The 18,504-nt window shown below is 43.6% G+C and overlaps 1 protein-coding gene and 2 non-coding genes across 3 annotated transcripts in view; all 3 read left to right on the top strand.

Annotated features, from left to right (window-relative positions):
• The window catches only part of MORN4 (MORN repeat containing 4), a 28,411-nt gene that overhangs the window by 328 nt on the left and 9,579 nt on the right, over window positions 1-18,504 (top strand). The window contains exons 2-4 of the mRNA XM_075843049.1: window positions 10,371-10,468; window positions 14,484-14,598; window positions 16,309-16,418. Of these exons, the coding sequence (XP_075699164.1) occupies window positions 10,402-10,468; window positions 14,484-14,598; window positions 16,309-16,418 (292 nt within the window). The 5' untranslated portion in view covers window positions 10,371-10,401. The remainder of the gene's footprint in view (window positions 1-10,370; window positions 10,469-14,483; window positions 14,599-16,308; window positions 16,419-18,504) is intronic.
• On the top strand, window positions 8,580-8,652 carry TRNAA-AGC (transfer RNA alanine (anticodon AGC)). Its single transcript has one exon. It is a non-coding gene; the product is annotated as a tRNA-Ala (tRNA).
• Window positions 8,829-8,900, top strand: TRNAG-UCC (transfer RNA glycine (anticodon UCC)). The gene has a single exon. It is a non-coding gene; the product is annotated as a tRNA-Gly (tRNA).

The raw sequence follows: 18,504 nt of genomic DNA, 5'->3' as shown, positions 1-18,504 counted from the left end.
TGGGGGCACTGAGGCTGTCTGGGAATCGTTATGGGGTACTGTGTATAGTTGCAACCATTATGGGGTCGTGCATAGCTGCCACTTTTTTTGGGGGGGGGGGACTGTTGCATGCAGCAGCTGTTATGGGGCACTGTGACTGGCTGCAGCTGTTATGGGACACTGCCTTTCTGCAGTTATGGGGACACTAGTTGGCTGCAGTTTTTCTAGGGGTCTTTAGCTGTCTGCACTTGTTATGGGGCACCGTGACTTGCAGCAGCTATTATGCTCGGGGGACCGTGGCTGGCTGCACTTGTTGTGGGGGCACTGTGACTGACTGCACTTGTTACGGTGGTGCTGTGGTTGGCTGCAGTTATGAAGGCACTCTGACCTGGCTGCAGCTGTAATGGGGGAATTGTGGCTGACTGCAGCTATACTGTGGCTAGCCATTACTCTTTTATGAAGTGATGTGGCTGGTTGCCGCACTGTTAGCTGGCATTGTTATAGGAATGACCTGATGCCACATATGCCTACCCCTGGTGGAGAGTGGGTGACTGAGAGACTGAGATATATATATATATATATTAGTGGTAGTTGCTTTGTGTTCACTGCTAGTAACGTTGTCATTGATAGGAGGCTCCGCCATGGTAAAAGATTGTGAGTCACTGGTGGAGAACGACATTTGTTTTGTTCTTTGTTACTTTGTATCGCACGCTCTTTGTGAATGAATTGTACACACAGGTGACTGTACTCAGAGTAATGTCCATGGGGAATCCAGACTCGCCACAATACACTACATTATAGAGAGTGTGACTGTCCTATCGTCCGCTGTGTCCCCAGGGCCCACTCTTGAAATAATTTACCGCTCTCCGTTTCACATTGACCTTTGCCCCTGTCTGTGGTATTGGAATAATTTAGAACTCTGAGGTTTTGTTTTTCATGCAAATGCACTGTCCACAGAACAGCGGGGTTTAGTGTTTCTTACATTAGTGTTTAGTTGGAGGACACCGTCCTATAAAGGAATCTGAGCATTACAGCAAACTGCTTTCTTCCAAAAACAGCGCCACATCTGTCCAACGCTTGCGTCCGGTATTGCAGCTCAGCCCCATTGCAATTAATACGACATAGTTGCAATTCCACACACAACCTCTGGACAGGCGTGGCACTGTTTTAAAAGAACGCAGCCATGTTTTTTTCTAATCCTGGACAACCCCTTTAAACCTGTGACTCTCCAACTGTTCGGAAACTACAACTCTCAACATGCTCTGATATGCAAGTCGGATATTGGCGCTGTATTTGGAAGTGCAGCAAATACAATTCCCTAATCTAAAAGAAAAGCAGTTTTCGACCATATAGCAGAAACCGCAGAAAAACTGCTCGTGTGAATATACCCTAAGGCCTCATGCACACTACAGTAGATTTCGTCCGTAATTACGTACCCATTCATTTCTGACGGAGCAGAACAACGGAACACACTGACGCAGCTGCGAACAAAGTCTTATAGAAATATACCAGTACATTATAGTGCAATAATAAAGCCAAAATAAAATGAAATGTTAAAAAAAAAACGATATAGTTGGAAAGGAAAATAATAGAATACAAATGATTTTATACTAATAATAATTATTATTAAATGTCCCAAAATTGTAAAGAACAAAAAAACATTAGTGGCGTAAAGTGAATAATATATTTTTAGCGATGTATAATTCAGCTCGTTATAGTTGTCGACTGCGAAGAGAAAAAAGTACGAAAAATCTTCTTGCAGGTATTTTAGTAAGTCTTGTATCTTTGCTGTTTTTTGCTGCATTTTTGTATCTTTTGAGTTGTGAATAGATGTAAAGAACGTGTCCATGTGGTGACTGTATCATCAGCCTTGTCGAGGGGGAGAGTCAGTATTATAGAGGTGGGGGAGTACGTATTATAGAGGTGGGGGAGTACGTATTAGGCCTCATTTACACGAGCGTATTATACGCGCGTGCGACGCGCGTGCTTTTCACGCGTGTCGTACGCACCTATAATAGTCTATGGGGCTGTTTAGACGATGCGTGAATTTTGCGCTGCGTGAGTGCGTTGCGTAAAACTCACGACATGTTCTATATTCTTGCGTTTTTCACGCAACACGCACCCATTGACTTCAATGGGTGCGTGAAAACAACGCATGCCACACTGACGGTCCTGCGTTGCATGCGCGAAAATCACGCAAGAGCTGTCAAAAGGATGAATGTAAACAGAAAAGCACCACGTGCTTTTCTGGTTACAAACATCCAAACGGAGTGTCAAATTAGAGATGAGCGCACCGAACTTCACCGGGTTCGGCCGAACTCGTTTTAACCGAACCCGGCAAAAAATGTTTGGGTACGCGATGTCAGGAGACAGTCACTGCCCACGGTGCTGAAAGACTTAAACTGTTTCAGCACCATGGACAGTGACTTTCGATCACAATATACATATACGTGTAAAAAAAAACAGAAGTTCTGACTTACCGATAAGTCCCGGCTCCTTCCTCCAGTCCGACCTCCCGGGATGACAATTCAGGCCAAGTGACAGCTGCAGCCAATCACAGGCCAAGCACAGGCTGCAGCCAATCACAGGCTGCAGCGGTCTCATGGCCTGCCGCGTCATCCTGGGAGGTGGGGCCGGATGACAAGAGAGGGACGCGTCACCAAGGCAACGGCCGGGAGACCGGACTGGAGGAAGCAGGCAGTTCATGGTAAGTGTGAACGTCTTTTTTTTATTCACAGGTTGGTGTATATTGTGATCGGCATTCACTGTCGAGGGTGCTGAAAGAGTTACTGCCGATCAGTTAGCTCTTTCAGCACCTTGGACAGTGACGGGCGTCGACTAGCCTCATCTCTATGATGGCGGCTGCGCGAAAATCACGCAGCCGCGCATCATACACGGATGACACACGGAGCTGTCAATTGCCTTTTGCGCACGCAAAACGCAGCGTTTTTTTGCGCGCGCAAAACGCACACGCTCGTGTAAATGAGGCCTTATAGAGGTGGGGGGGAGTCAGTATTATAGAGGTGGGGGGGAGTCAGTATTATAGAGGTGGGGGGGAGTCAGTATTATAGAGGTGGGGGGGAGTCAGTATTATAGAGGTGGGGGGGAGTCAGTATTATAGAGGTGGGGGAGAGTCCGTATTATAGAGGTGGCGGGAGAGTCCGTATTATAGAGGTGGGGGGAGAGTCCGTATTATAGAGGTGGGGGGAGAGTCCGTATTATAGAGGTGGGGGGAGAGTCCGTATTATAGAGGTGGGGGGAGAGTCGGTATTATAGAGGTGGGGGGAGAGTCGGTATTATAGAGGTGGGGGGAGAGTCGGTATTATAGAGGTGGGGGGAGAGTCGGTATTATAGAGGTGGGGGGAGAGTCGGTATTATAGAGGTGGGGGGAGAGTCGGTATTATAGAGGTGGGGGGAGAGTCGGTATTATAGAGGTGGGGGGAGAGTCGGTATTATAGAGGTGGGGGGAGAGTCGGTATTATAGAGGTGGGGGGAGAGTCGGTATTATAGAGGTGGGGGGAGAGTCGGTATTATAGAGGTGGGGGGAGAGTCGGTATTATAGAGGTGGGGGGAGAGTCGGTATTATAGAGGTGGGGGGAGAGTCGGTATTATAGAGGTGGGGGGAGAGTCGGTATTATAGAGGTGGGGGGGAGTCGGTATTATAGAGGTGGGGGGAGAGTCGGTATTATAGAGGTGGGGGGAGAGTCGGTATTATAGAGGTGGGGGGAGAGTCGGTATTATAGAGGTGGGGGGAGAGTCGGTATTATAGAGGTGGGGGGAGAGTCGGTATTATAGAGGTGGGGGGAGAGTCGGTATTATAGAGGTGGGGGGAGAGTCGGTATTATAGAGGTGGGGGGAGAGTCGGTATTATAGAGGTGGGGGGAGAGTCGGTATTATAGAGGTGGGGGGGAGTCGGTATTATAGAGGTGGGGGGAGAGTCGGTATTATAGAGGTGGGGGGAGAGTCGGTATTATAGAGGTGGGGGGGGAGTCGGTATTATAGAGGTGGGGGGGGAGTCGGTATTATAGAGGTGGGGGGGGAGTCGGTATTATAGAGGTGGGGGGGGAGTCGGTATTATAGAGGTGGGGGGGGAGTCGGTATTATAGAGGTGGGGGGGGAGTCGGTATTATAGAGGTGGGGGGGGAGTCGGTATTATAGAGGTGGGGTTGGTTGCTCTTTCTATTCTTTACTGTTATTAAGACGAGTGGTGTCTTGGGAATAGTGAGGCAATTTTTCGCTGACATCATACAGCAGGAGTGGGCTGCAGGATCCATTACACGATTAAATCATCCCATCCGGCTGTCTGGACTTAATCACACTTAAGTCTCCCTGAGCTGCAGATTTTATGGCTCCTGTAAAGAAAATTGCCCCGTCTAGTAATGGATATATAGTCTGTTGTAATGTATTTAAAGCCGGGTTTACACTTGTACACATTCTTGATTTTTATTTATCATTGAAGTCAATTTTTTTTTTTTTTCTTGCTTATTTTTTTTGTTGCAATTTATAGACACAGATTACATTTGTGGCAAATCGGTGTTACCTGCCGGCCTCTGCCTCTGTCCATTTGTGGTGCCACTTAGCAAATGGTACAGCTTAAAAAAAAAATCCTAAAGAATAATGACTTTAGCAAATGATTCTACCAGAGATTTCCTTTAGGCTATGTTCGCACGCAGTGACCACAAACGTCTGAAAATACGGAGCTGTTTACAGGCAAAAACAGCTCCTGATTTTCAGACGTTTTTTTAACAACTCGCGTTTTTCGCAGCGTTTTTTACGGCCGTTTTTGGAGCTGTTTTTCAATGGAGTCAATGAAAAACGCCTCCAAAAACGTCCCAAGAAGTGCCCTGCACTTCTTTTGACGAGCCGTAATTTTACGCGCCGTATTTTGATAGCGACGCCTAAAATAAAGGCTCGTGGGAACAGAACGTTGAAATTCCCATTGAAAGCAATGGGCAGATGTTTGTAGGCGCATTAGGGGCGTGTTTTCAGGCGTAATTCGAGGCGTAAAACACCCGAATTACGTCTTAAAACAGTGCATGTGAACATACCCTCAGGGTCAATTCACACGTTGCAGAATTTGGTGAAGAAACTCCTCATCAAAACCACAGGTAGTTCCGCAGGTTAATTTTGCACCTAGTAGTGTGTTTTTTTAATGCATTTTTAGGTGCGTTTTTTTACATTTTGATGCTGTGAAATTAGGTGCGTTTGTAGGGTCAGTTCACATGTTGCATAAATACTGCAGATTTTCCGCAACAAAACGCAACTCAAAAAATAAATAAATAAAGATCTTATACTTACCCAGAAGACTGTATTTCTTTCTCCAGGCCGGCCTCCTGGGATGACGCTTCGTCCCATGTGACCGCTACTTCGCAGCAGACCTTCCGGGAGACACACAGGGCGGATGCGCTGCATGCATTTATGCAGCGTTTCCCCCTTGTGTGAACTCAGCCTTATGCTGCACATTTTGGTGCGTTTTTCTAAAACTAGTCAGATACAATTCTCAAGCGGAAACGTAAGATAAATTGACATGCTGCAGATTTTAAAATATGCACCGCAGGTCAATTTAAGTGCAGAAAATAAAATACAACGTGTAGATGAGATTTCTTGCAATCTCGTTTACTTTGCTGGTACTGTATTACTCTGCGGGTTTGCCGCACAAAAAAAATGAGATTTTGAATGTCTCGTGCTCACACAGTGAAAACGTTAATAAAGTGACCTGTGATGCGGAATTTAAATCCACAGCATGTGAGTTTTTGTTGCTTTTCTGTTGCGGGTTTTCCCCCTTGAATTCAATGGGGATGCAAAACACGCAACAGAAAGCCAAGTATTGCGACTTTTACGGTGGAATCGCAGCGATTCTGCCGCAAAAATCGCAACTCAGAATTTTATTTTTAAATTTACCCATAACTCCCTGCTTCCTCCAATCCGGCCTCCTGGGATGATGTCTCATCCCATGTGACCGCTGCAGTGTCATTCAGGAAGACCGAACGGCAAAGGAGGGACGGTCACCATGACAACGGCCTAGGTAAGTATGGCCCTTTTTCTTCATTATTACTTCTACGCTGCCTGCCGCAGCGGAAATTCCGGCCAAAAAACTGCATGTGGTGCAATTTTTCAGGCGGAAAGTGTTGCGGATTCCAGGTCAGATACGCTGTGTGGGTTTTATGCAGCGTATCTGACCTGTGGGAACCCTACCTTATAGTGCGACAGGGGGCATCATTATAACCTACTTTGTGCACCTAGAGAGCTTGTCCCACCCATCTGTCGGAAACAAAAACTTTCATAATAGAGATAATCATAAAAGGGGTTTCCAGTTTCAGCAAATAAAGTGTTGTTTTTTTTTATTTGTATAATGATAAGTTCTATCTTGCTTATGTGATGATCACACAGGTGCACAGCTCGTGACAGTACTGTTATCAGAGCTGTGTCTTGTAACGAGCCATGCACCTGTGTGTGTCCATTACATGACCAGAACAGATTTGTATCCCCTTGAAGTATGCATAAAGGCTCCTATTGAATAGCAGCAAGCAGAGATCTTTAAAAATATGAAGGATTGATACAGAAAGTGTATGGGAAAATTGTATAACTTTTTGTTTTACGAAGAATAACATTTCTTTGCCGAGACGACACCAAAATTATCCGGTTAATAATTATCATCACATTATTAGAAAACGTTCAATCAGATCATTATTTCACTCAGATAGTTTTCCATTTATTCCCGTGCTGGATATTTTTATGTCTTCGATGCATTTTTCATGCACCAGTCAAAACACATTAAAAAATGCAGACGTGAGTGAGCGTTTATCAGACCTCCTCATGTACGAGTCCTGCATCCCAATTCCCAATTCCGAGCTCCACGCCGAACGCGCTGTTCTGGTCATTTCTACAGTCTCTTTCCCGTCAATGAATTCAGCATGGACTTTTAGTAGTAATTTATTCACCCTCCTCCGGTTATGGACCATACAGTCCAAAAATAGAGGGGTTGATTGCGGTGGTCTGGTCGTCGGGGCAACAGTATATGGCCGTGTTCACATTGCACTACTAGCTTCAATACCAAATATATGGCGGTTGATCCCCAATTTTTGTTTTTGAACATGTAACCCCCTTTTTATTGTGTCAAAAAACGCCAGGTTTAGGCTGTGTTCACATCACCGTTGCCCTTCCGTTGAGGAGTTCCGTCTGAGGTTTCCGTTGGGTTAACCCCTCAACGGAAAGGCAAACGGAAACCTAAGCTTCCGTTTCCCTCACAGTTTATATCAATGGTGACGGAAACATTGCTAAAGGTTTCCGTTTGTCTCAGTTGTGCAAGGGTTCCGTCGGTTTTGACGGATTCAATAGCGCATTTGACTACGCTGTTGATTCCATCAAAATGACGGAACCCTTGCACAACTGAGACAAACGGAAACCATTGGCACCAGATCCGTCACCATTGAAATCAATGGTGATGGCAACGGAAACAGGGCTCTATTCTGGAAAGATGGAATGTCAGAATAGAGCCCGAACAAATATGTGAATCAGCGTTGGTTTTCCGTTGAGGGGTTCCGTCGGAGGTTTCCGTCGGGAGAACCCCTCAACAGAAAGGCAAACGGAAACCTTAGCTTCCGTTTTTCATCACCGTTGATATCAATGATGACGGAAACATTGCTAATGGTTTCCGTTTGTCACCATCCGGCAGGTTTCCTTTTTTTTGACGGAATCAATAGCCAAGTCGGCTGCGCTATTGACTCCGTCACAAAAACTGAAACCAGCCAGAATGGTGACAAACGGAAACCATTAGCAATGTTTCCGTCATCATTGATATCAATGGTGATGAAAAACGGAAGCTAAGGTTTCCGTTTGCCTTTCTGTTGAGGGGTTCTACCGACGGAAACCTCCAACGGAAAGCCAACGCTGATGTGAACAGGCCCTTTGGCTGTTTTCATATCACATTTGTCAACTACATTCGGCATGTGATTCATTAAAGATCGTGGTGCATACGTTGAACGTATCCATAGGGCCGAATTCAGTAGCCATGTGTCCTTCTGGCATATGCCAGGCCAGTATGCATCGGCATTCCTTTGTTTTTAATGTGTTGTTTTTTTTTTGTTTTTTTTTTGCTGAATAGAATAGTAGACTACACTAAACAGAGGAATACAGTTCAAAAAGCATTTTTTTTTTCACTATGGGGTCCTATGGAGATTGCTTATTCAGCGGCCTTCCGTCAACTGTATGTGTCGGAAAATCTTCACGTGACGGAACACTTAAACATAATGTGAACAGAGCCTTAGTAAACGTCCAACATTGATACGTATTTTGTGTTGCTATCCGCTTACGCTGTTATGCTGTGGGAATAAATGCGCATTGTTTATTTTTTTGGTCAACTGACCAAAACCCTTTTAGAATAATTATCAATTCAAACTTCAGGGCTCAAAACTCGTCACAGAGACAAAAGGCTCTTTGTTGCCCTTGCCAACACAGCTACCAATCAGACATCCTCTTTCATTTCTTAACCTGAATAACAAAAATGCAAAGTGGAAACTGATTGGTCACTTCTGTCTTTGGGGTTTTGTATAGTTTAGTGATGTATTCCAAAGCGGTTTAGTGCAAAGCATTACCAGAACGGGGGATTAGCTCAAATGGTAGAGCGCTCGCTTAGCATGCGAGAGGTAGCGGGATCGATGCCCGCATTCTCCAAATATTTATTTTTCATTATTTCCTGCTCAAATTTTTCAAATTACTTTTCTCTGAAAACTAGTGAACGCAAGAGGTGTAATAATTTGTTGAACACTACAAGGCACTTTCCATTTTGCCATATTCTGACTCATAGATCCTCCTACTGGAAGGAGCAAAGCAAGCGTTGGGACTGTGAAGCGTTGGTGGTATAGTGGTGAGCATAGCTGCCTTCCAAGCAGTTGACCCGGGTTCGATTCCCGGCCAACGCAGATATTTTTTTTACTCATTAGTCGTTTTTTTACTATCATGAGATTTCACATATATGTTAGTTGTTTCCATAATTAATCACCTTTTCCTGAAATGTTTGATAAACCGATTAACCAGCGATATTCCAACCTGATACTCCAGTATATTCACTAGTTATGTGTTGAAGGGCTTGGAACAATGAGTATCAATGGAGATGATGAGCTATAGCTGCTGTGTGGATTGCAGTGGTGTGATTAGTTTATCAGACTGAAGTCAATCAAATTCAATAGATTAAACGTTTCATGCGTTTGTACGTACACAAAGCCTGGAGAAGGACTCGCTTTCAGGTTCCTTCGATAGCTCAGATGGTAGAGCGGAGGACTGTAGTGGTGTTCCGATGCAGCAATCCTTAGGTCGCTGGTTCGATTCCGGCTCGAAGGAGATTTTTTTTATTTTATTTTTTTTACTTTTTATATTCTGTTACAAATCTACTAACGATTTTTTTGTTTACTTTAATATTCTCTGAATGCAAAAAGATATGGTACATTCTTTTCTTTCTTTAAATATTGTGTAAGATGCGTGCTTTGTTAAACGTTTTTCCCAAATATTACACTAGGTGGTGCTACTTTACTGCACAAAAATTAGTATTCCATTAAACATACTGGGGTATTGTGTTGTAATTTCTTGTGGAATCGCTTAAATAGCAATTCCATGTTATTGTCAGAATTATTAGAATATATATCGGGCTGCCAGGGTAATTTTGAATAGTTGTCCCTGTTAATTCATTGGCAGACATGGACTGGCAAGCTGTAACTTATTGTAAGTTATTTGACATCCAAGGGTTTGGTCCCTGTGTGTGGCACTGTATAGGGGCACTTGTATGAGGTTTTGGATAACTTTGTATGTGGTGGGCACTTTGTGAGGGGCTTTGTAGATGGCAGCATAAAGGTGGGCACTATAGGGAGGCTGTTATGAGCCATTGTGGTTGGCACTGTATAGGTGGTGCACTTAGAATGGCACTGCTGCTGCAGATTCTTATTTTGACTAAGCATTTCATGTTCTATACTCAGTAATTGAAGCTCCCGTTTCCTGTAAAAAAGTGGTTCTGCAGCAGCTGTGTGCTTTATAAGGAATATTGTATCCCTGTTACAAGTTAATAAATGTGTTTATAATAATAATAGCCTATACTTAGGATAGGCCATTAATATTTAATCGGTGGGGGTCCAACTCCCAGCATCCCGGCCGATCAGCTGAATGAAGGGGCTGCGGCTGGTTCGTCTGGTACTGTAGCTCCGACCTGTTCACTTTTTATAGGTCTGAGCTGCAGTACCAGGTACAGCCACAACCATTTGTGCGGCGCTGTGACTGGGTATACCCACCGTAGCCCCTTTCAGCAGATCAGTGGGGGGCGGGGAGTCGCAGCCTCACCAATCAAATATTGATGGCCTATCCTGAGGACTGGCGTATATCACGACATCTTCTTTTTATGACAGCTTTCATCATTCTCTGTGACCACCTGGAGTTATGACACTGATTAAAGGCTCCTTTACATATTCCACCGGGGAGGAATACCATGGAGAATGGAGAGAAGGTAAGGACCAACCTGATACTCCAGTATTTTTAAAGTGCGTTGGAGTAAAATGACCCAAATTTATTAAGAGGCGCACGCATCTTCGAATATCCATGCATCAGAAATTGATATCTACTTTTCCTATGAGCGGGCGTAGATTAGCTCTATAATTTACGCCAAAAAGGCGCAAATATGGCGTGCACCAAAATGTGCAACTTTGCTTGCGCCACTAAAGTTAATACATTTCCCCTATTGAATATGAAGCTGGGACTTTGCACAGATGTCGCTATCGACTCTACGCCTTCTCCTTCCTCCTCTTTTTACCGGGTGTACACTACAATGTGTGAGCGCTCCATATACTCACACTATGCAACCATTTTTGTATTAGTGTATATGGACATCTCTAAGGACAGAGATGCTTTACGTATTCGTCGGGAGCTTTTCCCAGCCTATACGTCAAACGTAGGTTAATAAATATGATGTGAACATAACCTTAGTAGTTCCTTCCTTGGAGCAGCAAGTATAAATCACAGGAAAGTGTGAGGACCACGGTAGGAAAACCCCTTTTCTGAATGCAGACCCTCTGGCAAACAACTGACCGCCATGGTCCGGCAGCTAAAATCACTGGAGGAAGCTGCAGACAGTCCTTGAGGATAATACATCTATTAGACCCCATACTTAAACGGTCCTCATGGGTGGTACAGACTCTCTCGTAACTGATTGGACAAGACAGATCACATGGCTAGCTCTCTGACTCAGTTACAATACTGCACAAACTTTCGAACATGGGTATCATTTACGTAGGGCATGGCTTGATCCCCACTAATAACTGTGTATTTTCTCTGCACAAAACTCACATAAACTATTTAGGAAATCTTATAAAAAGAGGAGTTTACTTACCCCTGATCCTACTTCTTTAAAAACACTTTCATAGAAAGATACTTCAAGTGAACATACCCTTTAAGCTAGTCGCACATCTGATCATATATGTAAATATCCATGCTGGCGCTAAACTGGGGTGGTACAGTATTAGAAAAACATGGACGCTTTCTTCTAAAAATAGTGCCTCACCTACCCACAGGTTGTGTGTGGTATTGCAGCTTAGCCCCATTCACTTTGATTGAGCTGAGCTACAATACCACTCGCAACCCATGGATAGGTGTGGCGCTGTTTCTGGAAGATTACCGACACCTTTTTTTCTAATCCTGGACAACCCCAAGTTGTCGCGGACGTCAGATTTCTTGTCTTACAGAATCAGAGAAAGTTAGTGACTGACTTAACTGAGAAAACCTTGACGATGTCAGAGACCGGGATAATATTGCCTGCAGTTACTATGCCCTAACATCCTAAAAATCCCAGTTTATTGGATAGGTTACAAAAAGAACTAGGAAAGCAAATGCACGAACATTTTTTTTATGAATAATGTTTATTAGGCACTGTGACAATAAATAAATAACTTACATACATTTGGTATCTTTATAACCACTACAACATGTGCAATAAATTTGAGCATATGGAAAAAGAAAAGAAAAACAAAAACAATGCCAATTTTTTTTCCCCCCACAATTGTTTTTTACTCAATAATATTAATACTGTACAAACTGCGATGTTCCTTAAAGGCATGGTGTCGCCCCAAAAACATGTTTTTTTTTTAAAATTTAAACATTTAGTGTGTGGGTGATTAAACATTGTTCAAATTTTTTTAATTTTTTTCGCGAGTCAGGAAATATTATAAATTTTTTCAAAATTTATAATACTACCCATTTTTGGTCACTAGATGGAGCTAGTTGGAGCTAGTTCCCAAAATTGCAGCATTGCAACATTGGGTTAAAAGCTCTCGCTCTAGTGAGCTCTCTGCATCCCCCCTCCTTTATCCTAGCTAGTGCCGGGATAAACGAGGGGTTTGAAAGGTTTAACCTCCTACACTGTGTGTCGCCATTTTTTGAGGTAACCCACAGTGTAGTAGGTTTACATACAGTAGTAAACACACACAAACACTAACATACATTGAAATCGCTTACCTGCTCCTGCCGCCGCGGCTCCCTCCGGCCCGTCCGCTCCCTTTGCTGTCGCTGTTCCATGTGCACAAGTCCGGAAGCCGCGACCGGAAGTAGTAATATTACAGTCCGGCCGCGACTTCCGGTCCACAGGAAAATGGCGCCGGACGGCGCCAATTTCGAATAGGACTGTGTGGGAGCGGCGCATGCGCAGTTCCCACACAGACGCCGTACACGGACGTGAATGGGACGGGAGCCGTTCACAGTCCCTATGGGACTGTGGCTGCCGTACTCCATGTCTGTGTGTGTCGTTAATCGACACACACAGAAATGGAACAAAAAATGGCAGCCCCCATAGGGAAGAAAAAGTGTAAAAATAAGAAAAAGTAAAACACAAACACACAAATGAATAAAAACGTTTTTATTAAAGCACTAACATCTTTAACATATAAAAAAAATTATTTGCCATGACACTGTTCCTTTAAATGCTGCCTCATGCTCTGTTCAGATCTGCGTTAATTTTTACCGTTATTATGTTCCGTCTTAGTAACAGAATATCGAAAATAACAGAATCGATGGATCCGTCAAATGACAGACACCAACGGTGCCTGACGGAACCCGTGGGTTTCCGTCATGGTTTCCAAAATTTTAACGGACAAAATAGCTCCCTGCACATCTGATGGAATCTGCAAAGGAGGCTTTGTATCTTGTGTAAGAGAGCAGCTGTATCTAGCTCTGAAACCTGTATCCATCAGGTCAGCGGCACTGACGGGTTCAGTGACAGCGAGACACGTAGGATCGAGCTGTTACCGATCACATCTAAGTTCATAACTTAGATGTGATCGATAACGGGTGAGTCCTGCGTGTCAGAGACCCGCTGACTTGAACCCGTTAGTCCCGCTGACCTGACGGATTCAGGTCTCAGCACAGGATACAGATACTCTATAAACAGGATACAAAGCAGCTATATCTCAAAAAGTAAAACATTTTTAATAAAAAGTAATTAGAAAGTTGCACCAATCACACTGTATTAAAAAATAAAAAACAAAAAAATAATTTTCAAAGGTTGCATCATCAAGGCATCCGGTTTTCAGATTGATGCGGGCCTGATGATCAGCTGGTACCTGCCCGATCTAACTTCAGAAACTCCTGGCGATCAGCTGTCATCCCTCCATGACATCCATATGCCCTAATAGTGAGTACGGAAAAGGTTTGTCGTGATAATTGATTGGACATTGACAAATAGGCTCCAAACGCTGGGACTCCAACCAATTCCCTTCATTTTTTACCCAAAACACTTTCATGACCAACCAGGTGCTGTGTAGAAATTGGTAAACATGGTAACATTCTAAAAAAATGTATGTCATCAGATTGGCCGTATTGTATTGATCGCTACATGTAAACTGCGTGTCACCAGAATAAGTGATGACTGGCCTCCCAATATCTGTGATCAATGTTTTGTATTTGCCGATATGAGATTCTAGAATTATAATTGGATCGCAAATCTGATCTCCGCAAAATAATAACGTATAATACTAGCCTACGGGCTCATGCACATCGCCGTATTGCAGATCCATACAACCTCCAAGTTGTACCGAGCCGTAATATGGCACACATATGAGCCTACGGGCTCCTACTGTACCTCTGCTTGCTTCCAATCTTATAAAAGCAATATAAATGTGGTTGTTTTTTTTAATTTCGTACGAATGTGACAGAGATAAATCGTGGCATGCTACATCAGACTCCCTATGTACAGAGGTATTCTATCCTTTAGAAGAAAATAGTTCCGTATATGTAGCACGTGATGGAGTATTGCACGGCAGCACACAGAGCGTTGTATTGCTCCGTTGTACAGGGTCACACAGGACTGTGTGTGTTGCCATACAGGCTCTGTGCTTTGCCGTGTGGATGAGGCCGAAGTCTTTTTTTTTTTTTTTATAGAACAGAGCGTTAATGTCGAGGATGTTATAGACTGATAAAAAAAAAAGTGCATAGAAATATACAGGGAACGAAATGCGCACTCTGCTCTTCACCCGCAGGTCGGAGGCACGGCCTTGGCCAGTTATTATTTGCAGATGGAGAGATCTATGTAGGACAGTTTGAGAATGGACTTTTTAGCGGCTATGGGGTTCTGACCTTTCCAGATGGCTCAAGGTAAGAAAACAAGAACTTGAGCATTGTAAGGGTATGTTCACACGCTAAAGTAAAAACGGCTGTAAAATACGGAGCTGTTTTCAAGGGAAAAGCCTCTGATTTTAAGGGTATGTTCACACGGCCTATTTACGGACGTAATTCGGGCGTTTTTGCCCCGAATTACGTCTGAAAATAGCGCCTCAATAGCGCTGACAAACATCTGCCCATTGAAAGCAATGGGCAGACGTTTGTCTGTTCACACGAGGCGTATATTTACGCGCCGCTGTCAAATGACGGCGCGTAAATAGACGCCCGCGTCAAAGAAGTGACCTGTCACTTCTTTGGCCGTAATTGGAGCCGTTATTCATTGACTCCAATGAATAGCAGCGCTAATTACGGCCGTAATTGACGCGGCGTTCAAGCGCCTGCACATGCCGGTACGGCTGAAATTACGGGGATGTTTTCAGGCTGAAACATCCACGTAATTTCAGCCGTAACGGACGCCCTCGTGTGAACATACCCTAAGACGTTTTAAAGCGTTTTTTGTTTCGTTTTTTTTAGCCGTTTTTGGAGCTGTTTTTCTATAGATACAATAAAAAACGGCTCAAGAAGTGACATGCACTTCTTTTTACGGGCTGTTTTTTCAAACGGCTGCGTAAAAAAAACACCCCGTCTGAACGAAACGCCATTTTTATCAATGGGCAGATGTTTGGAGGCTTTCAGCTTCTGTTTTTTCAGGCATTTACGCCCCTAAAAAACGTCTGAAAACAGCGTGTGAACATACCCCAATAGCTAAGCAAACACTTTGTACAATAGTCTACACATTCACATATACAACATTCACTATGCAGCAAACGTACTGTCCAGATATATGCAGTATCCCGCACATACGTCTCCTAAAGACTCTCATTGCAAAAAAAAACAAACACATAAACCACGTGGTGTAAAGTATGGGAGAAATTGATCAAAACTGGTACAAAGGAATAGTGGAGTAGTTGCCCATAGCAACCAATCAGATTCCAGCTCTCATTTTTTCAAAGGCCCTTTTGAAAATGAAAGAACCAATCTGATTGGTTGCTATGGGCAACCAGTATACTTTTACTTTGCACCAGTTTTGATAAATCTCTCCCTATGTGCTTTGTTGGACTCCTTTGAATTAAAAGCGTAGTCGACTACGCTAATGAATAGAGTAAAAAAAAATTCTTGGAGTGAATTTGCCCCTTTGATGTTTGTTTCAGTAAACCTCAGGGAGACATTTGGGCCTCCTTTGTCAAAACAGATAACAGGCCTTGTTGCCCATAGCGACCAATCAGAGCTTAGCTTTCACTTCTTAAAGTACTCTGGAGAGATGAAAGCTGCGCTGTTATTGGTTGCTATGGGCAACAAGGCCAATTTTATTTATTTTTTAGACTGTTTTAATTACTAAGGCCCCATTGTCTCTCCTGCCCATTTATTAGGACTTCTTCATGAATTCTTACAATAGGAAAATGATTTTCAGCAATTTTTTTTACCCTTAAAGGATTACTTCCATCTCATACATTTATGGCATATCCACAGGTAGGGTCAAGGTGGGTTAGGATCCCAATTTGAGCGTTGTGAAAACAGTGTTGCTCGCGGAGCTGCATGGATAGGATCAAGTTTTTTCACAAGCATTTTTTAAAAAAAAATATTTTTTTTTTGCCTATTATACATTAATGATGCACATTTTATTTTTTTCTGTGTACTAATCAGGTACGAAGGGGAGTTCCTTCAAGGAAAATTCCAAGGAGCGGGTGTATTCACCAGATACGACCAGATGAAATATGAGGGTGAATTTAAAGGTGGCCGTGTTGAAGGTTATGGTAAGCTGGTCAGTGCAAAGTCAGAGCAAAAATGATATAGGATGGTAGATCCAAGTTATCTACTAGCCCCAAGGCCTGACCGGCCCAACAGAGCATCCTACAGAATTTATTTGTAAAAAAATAATTATTCATTGCATGCTTGCATGGAGGACACGACTGTGCCCGTAATTACGACCTGTAATTACGGGCGCATACGGCCGTCCGTGTTTACGGGCCGTGCTCCCATTATAAAGTATGGGAGCACGGTCCGTAAAATAAAAAAAATAGGACATGTCCTATTTTTTTCAGCGAGAATCTACAGCACGGACACCTTCCCGTAAATATTCAGGAAGGTGTCCGTCGGCCATAGAAATGAATGGGCCCGTAATTACAGACTATTTTACTGTCGTGTGCATGGGGCCTAATTGAGTGGTTGTTATAGCAGCAAGGGACCAACTCTGTAATAAAGGGTCACTGTCATTGAGTAACTTCTGATATGTCGCCGATAGCTAGAATGAAGGGACTGCAGCGATCTGCTCAGTTCCGAGCCTCAGCTCCTATCATCCCTACTCGAAGAGCTTAATGTGAGCCATGGACTGTATATAACCCAAATACAACTCCATGGGTGGGACAAGGAGTTGGCAGGGTAGGCAGCTGCTTAGGGTGTCATTTGAGGAAGGGGGTACACACAATTAATGGCTTAAAATGAAACAATATCCTGCCTTTATATTTCTTTGCACAACCAATTGGCCACTGTGTCCAAGCAGATCATAATGCTGTAGGTTCCGGGTCTGATGAGCACTTCGCTTTAGTGCAAACGAGTGAATAATTGTGCGAAGGCATTAACCATCGTGCTAAACTTCAGCGCTCAAGTGTGGCCGTGCGCATTCTTAAAGGGGTCCTCCGTTTTGAACAAACCCAACTTGACAATAAGCTCATCGCAACGTGTCTCTCTGCTGGCACCGCCAGCGATCAGATGTTGTCTGTTAGGAAATCTAACAGTGTGTTCAATTTCCCTGCAGCGCCACCACAGGGGAAATGAAGCATTACACAGTGCCCATTCATATCAATGGGTTGTCTGTGTAATGCAGGACAGGACAAGTCCTCCAGAGCGAGGGACGCTTTTTGTAACCGTTCTCCACACTGCCCAAGAGATGAGGATCCTAAACAGCGGACACCCCCCCCCCCCTCCCCTCTATTAACTCAGAATTCCCTAATAAGGTATATGGAACTGGATTTTCTAACCTGGACAACCTCTTGAGATCCCTGCTTTGGGCATCTTAGACAGGTTGTCCAGTCCGTGTTCAACACACTGAGGAAAGCCGATGGGATCTAGTAGCGATCTTGGCATCTAGTCCTGTTCAGCACCCCCCTCTATGAGCCAGAGCCAGATTCTCCCTGTAGCAAACTCATGGCTGCCATGTTACATAGTTACATAGTTAGTACGGCTGAAAAAAGACACATGTCCATCAAGTTCAACCAAGGGACAGGAAAAGGGAAGGAAAAATTTCTACACATAGGAGCTAATATTTTTTTGTTCTAGGAAATTATCTAACCCTTTTTTAAAGCCATCTACTGTCCCTGCTGTGACCAGCTCCTGCGGTAGGCTATTCCATAAATTCACAGTTCTCACTGTAAAGAAGCCTTGTCGCCTCTGCAGCTTGAACCTTTTTTTCTCCAGACGGAGGGAGTGCCCCCTTGTTTTTTGAGGGGGTTTTACAAGGAACCGGATTTCACCATATTTTTTGTATGTGCCATTAATATATTTATATAAGTTAATCATGTCCCCCCTTAGTCATCTTTTTTCAAGGCTAAATAGGTTTAATTCTTTCAATCTTTCCTCATAACTTAGATTCTCCATGCCCCTAATTAGTTTCGTTGCTCTTCTTTGTATTTTTTCCAACTCCAGGGCATCCTTTCTATGAACTGGAGCCCAGAACTGAACTGAGCATATTCTAGATGAGGCCTCACTAATGCTTTGTAAAGTGGCATTATTACATCCCTGTCCCGTGAGTCCATGCCTCTTTTAATACACGACAATATCCTGCTGGCCTTTGAAGCAGCTGATTGACACTGCATGCTGTTATTGAGTTTATGATTTACAAGA

This window comes from Rhinoderma darwinii, chromosome 11, assembly GCF_050947455.1.
Source record: "Rhinoderma darwinii isolate aRhiDar2 chromosome 11, aRhiDar2.hap1, whole genome shotgun sequence".
Classification (NCBI taxonomy): Eukaryota; Metazoa; Chordata; class Amphibia; order Anura; family Rhinodermatidae; genus Rhinoderma; species Rhinoderma darwinii.
The sequence above is the reverse complement of the archived record's forward strand: the minus strand, read 5'-3'. Positions and strand labels throughout refer to the sequence as shown.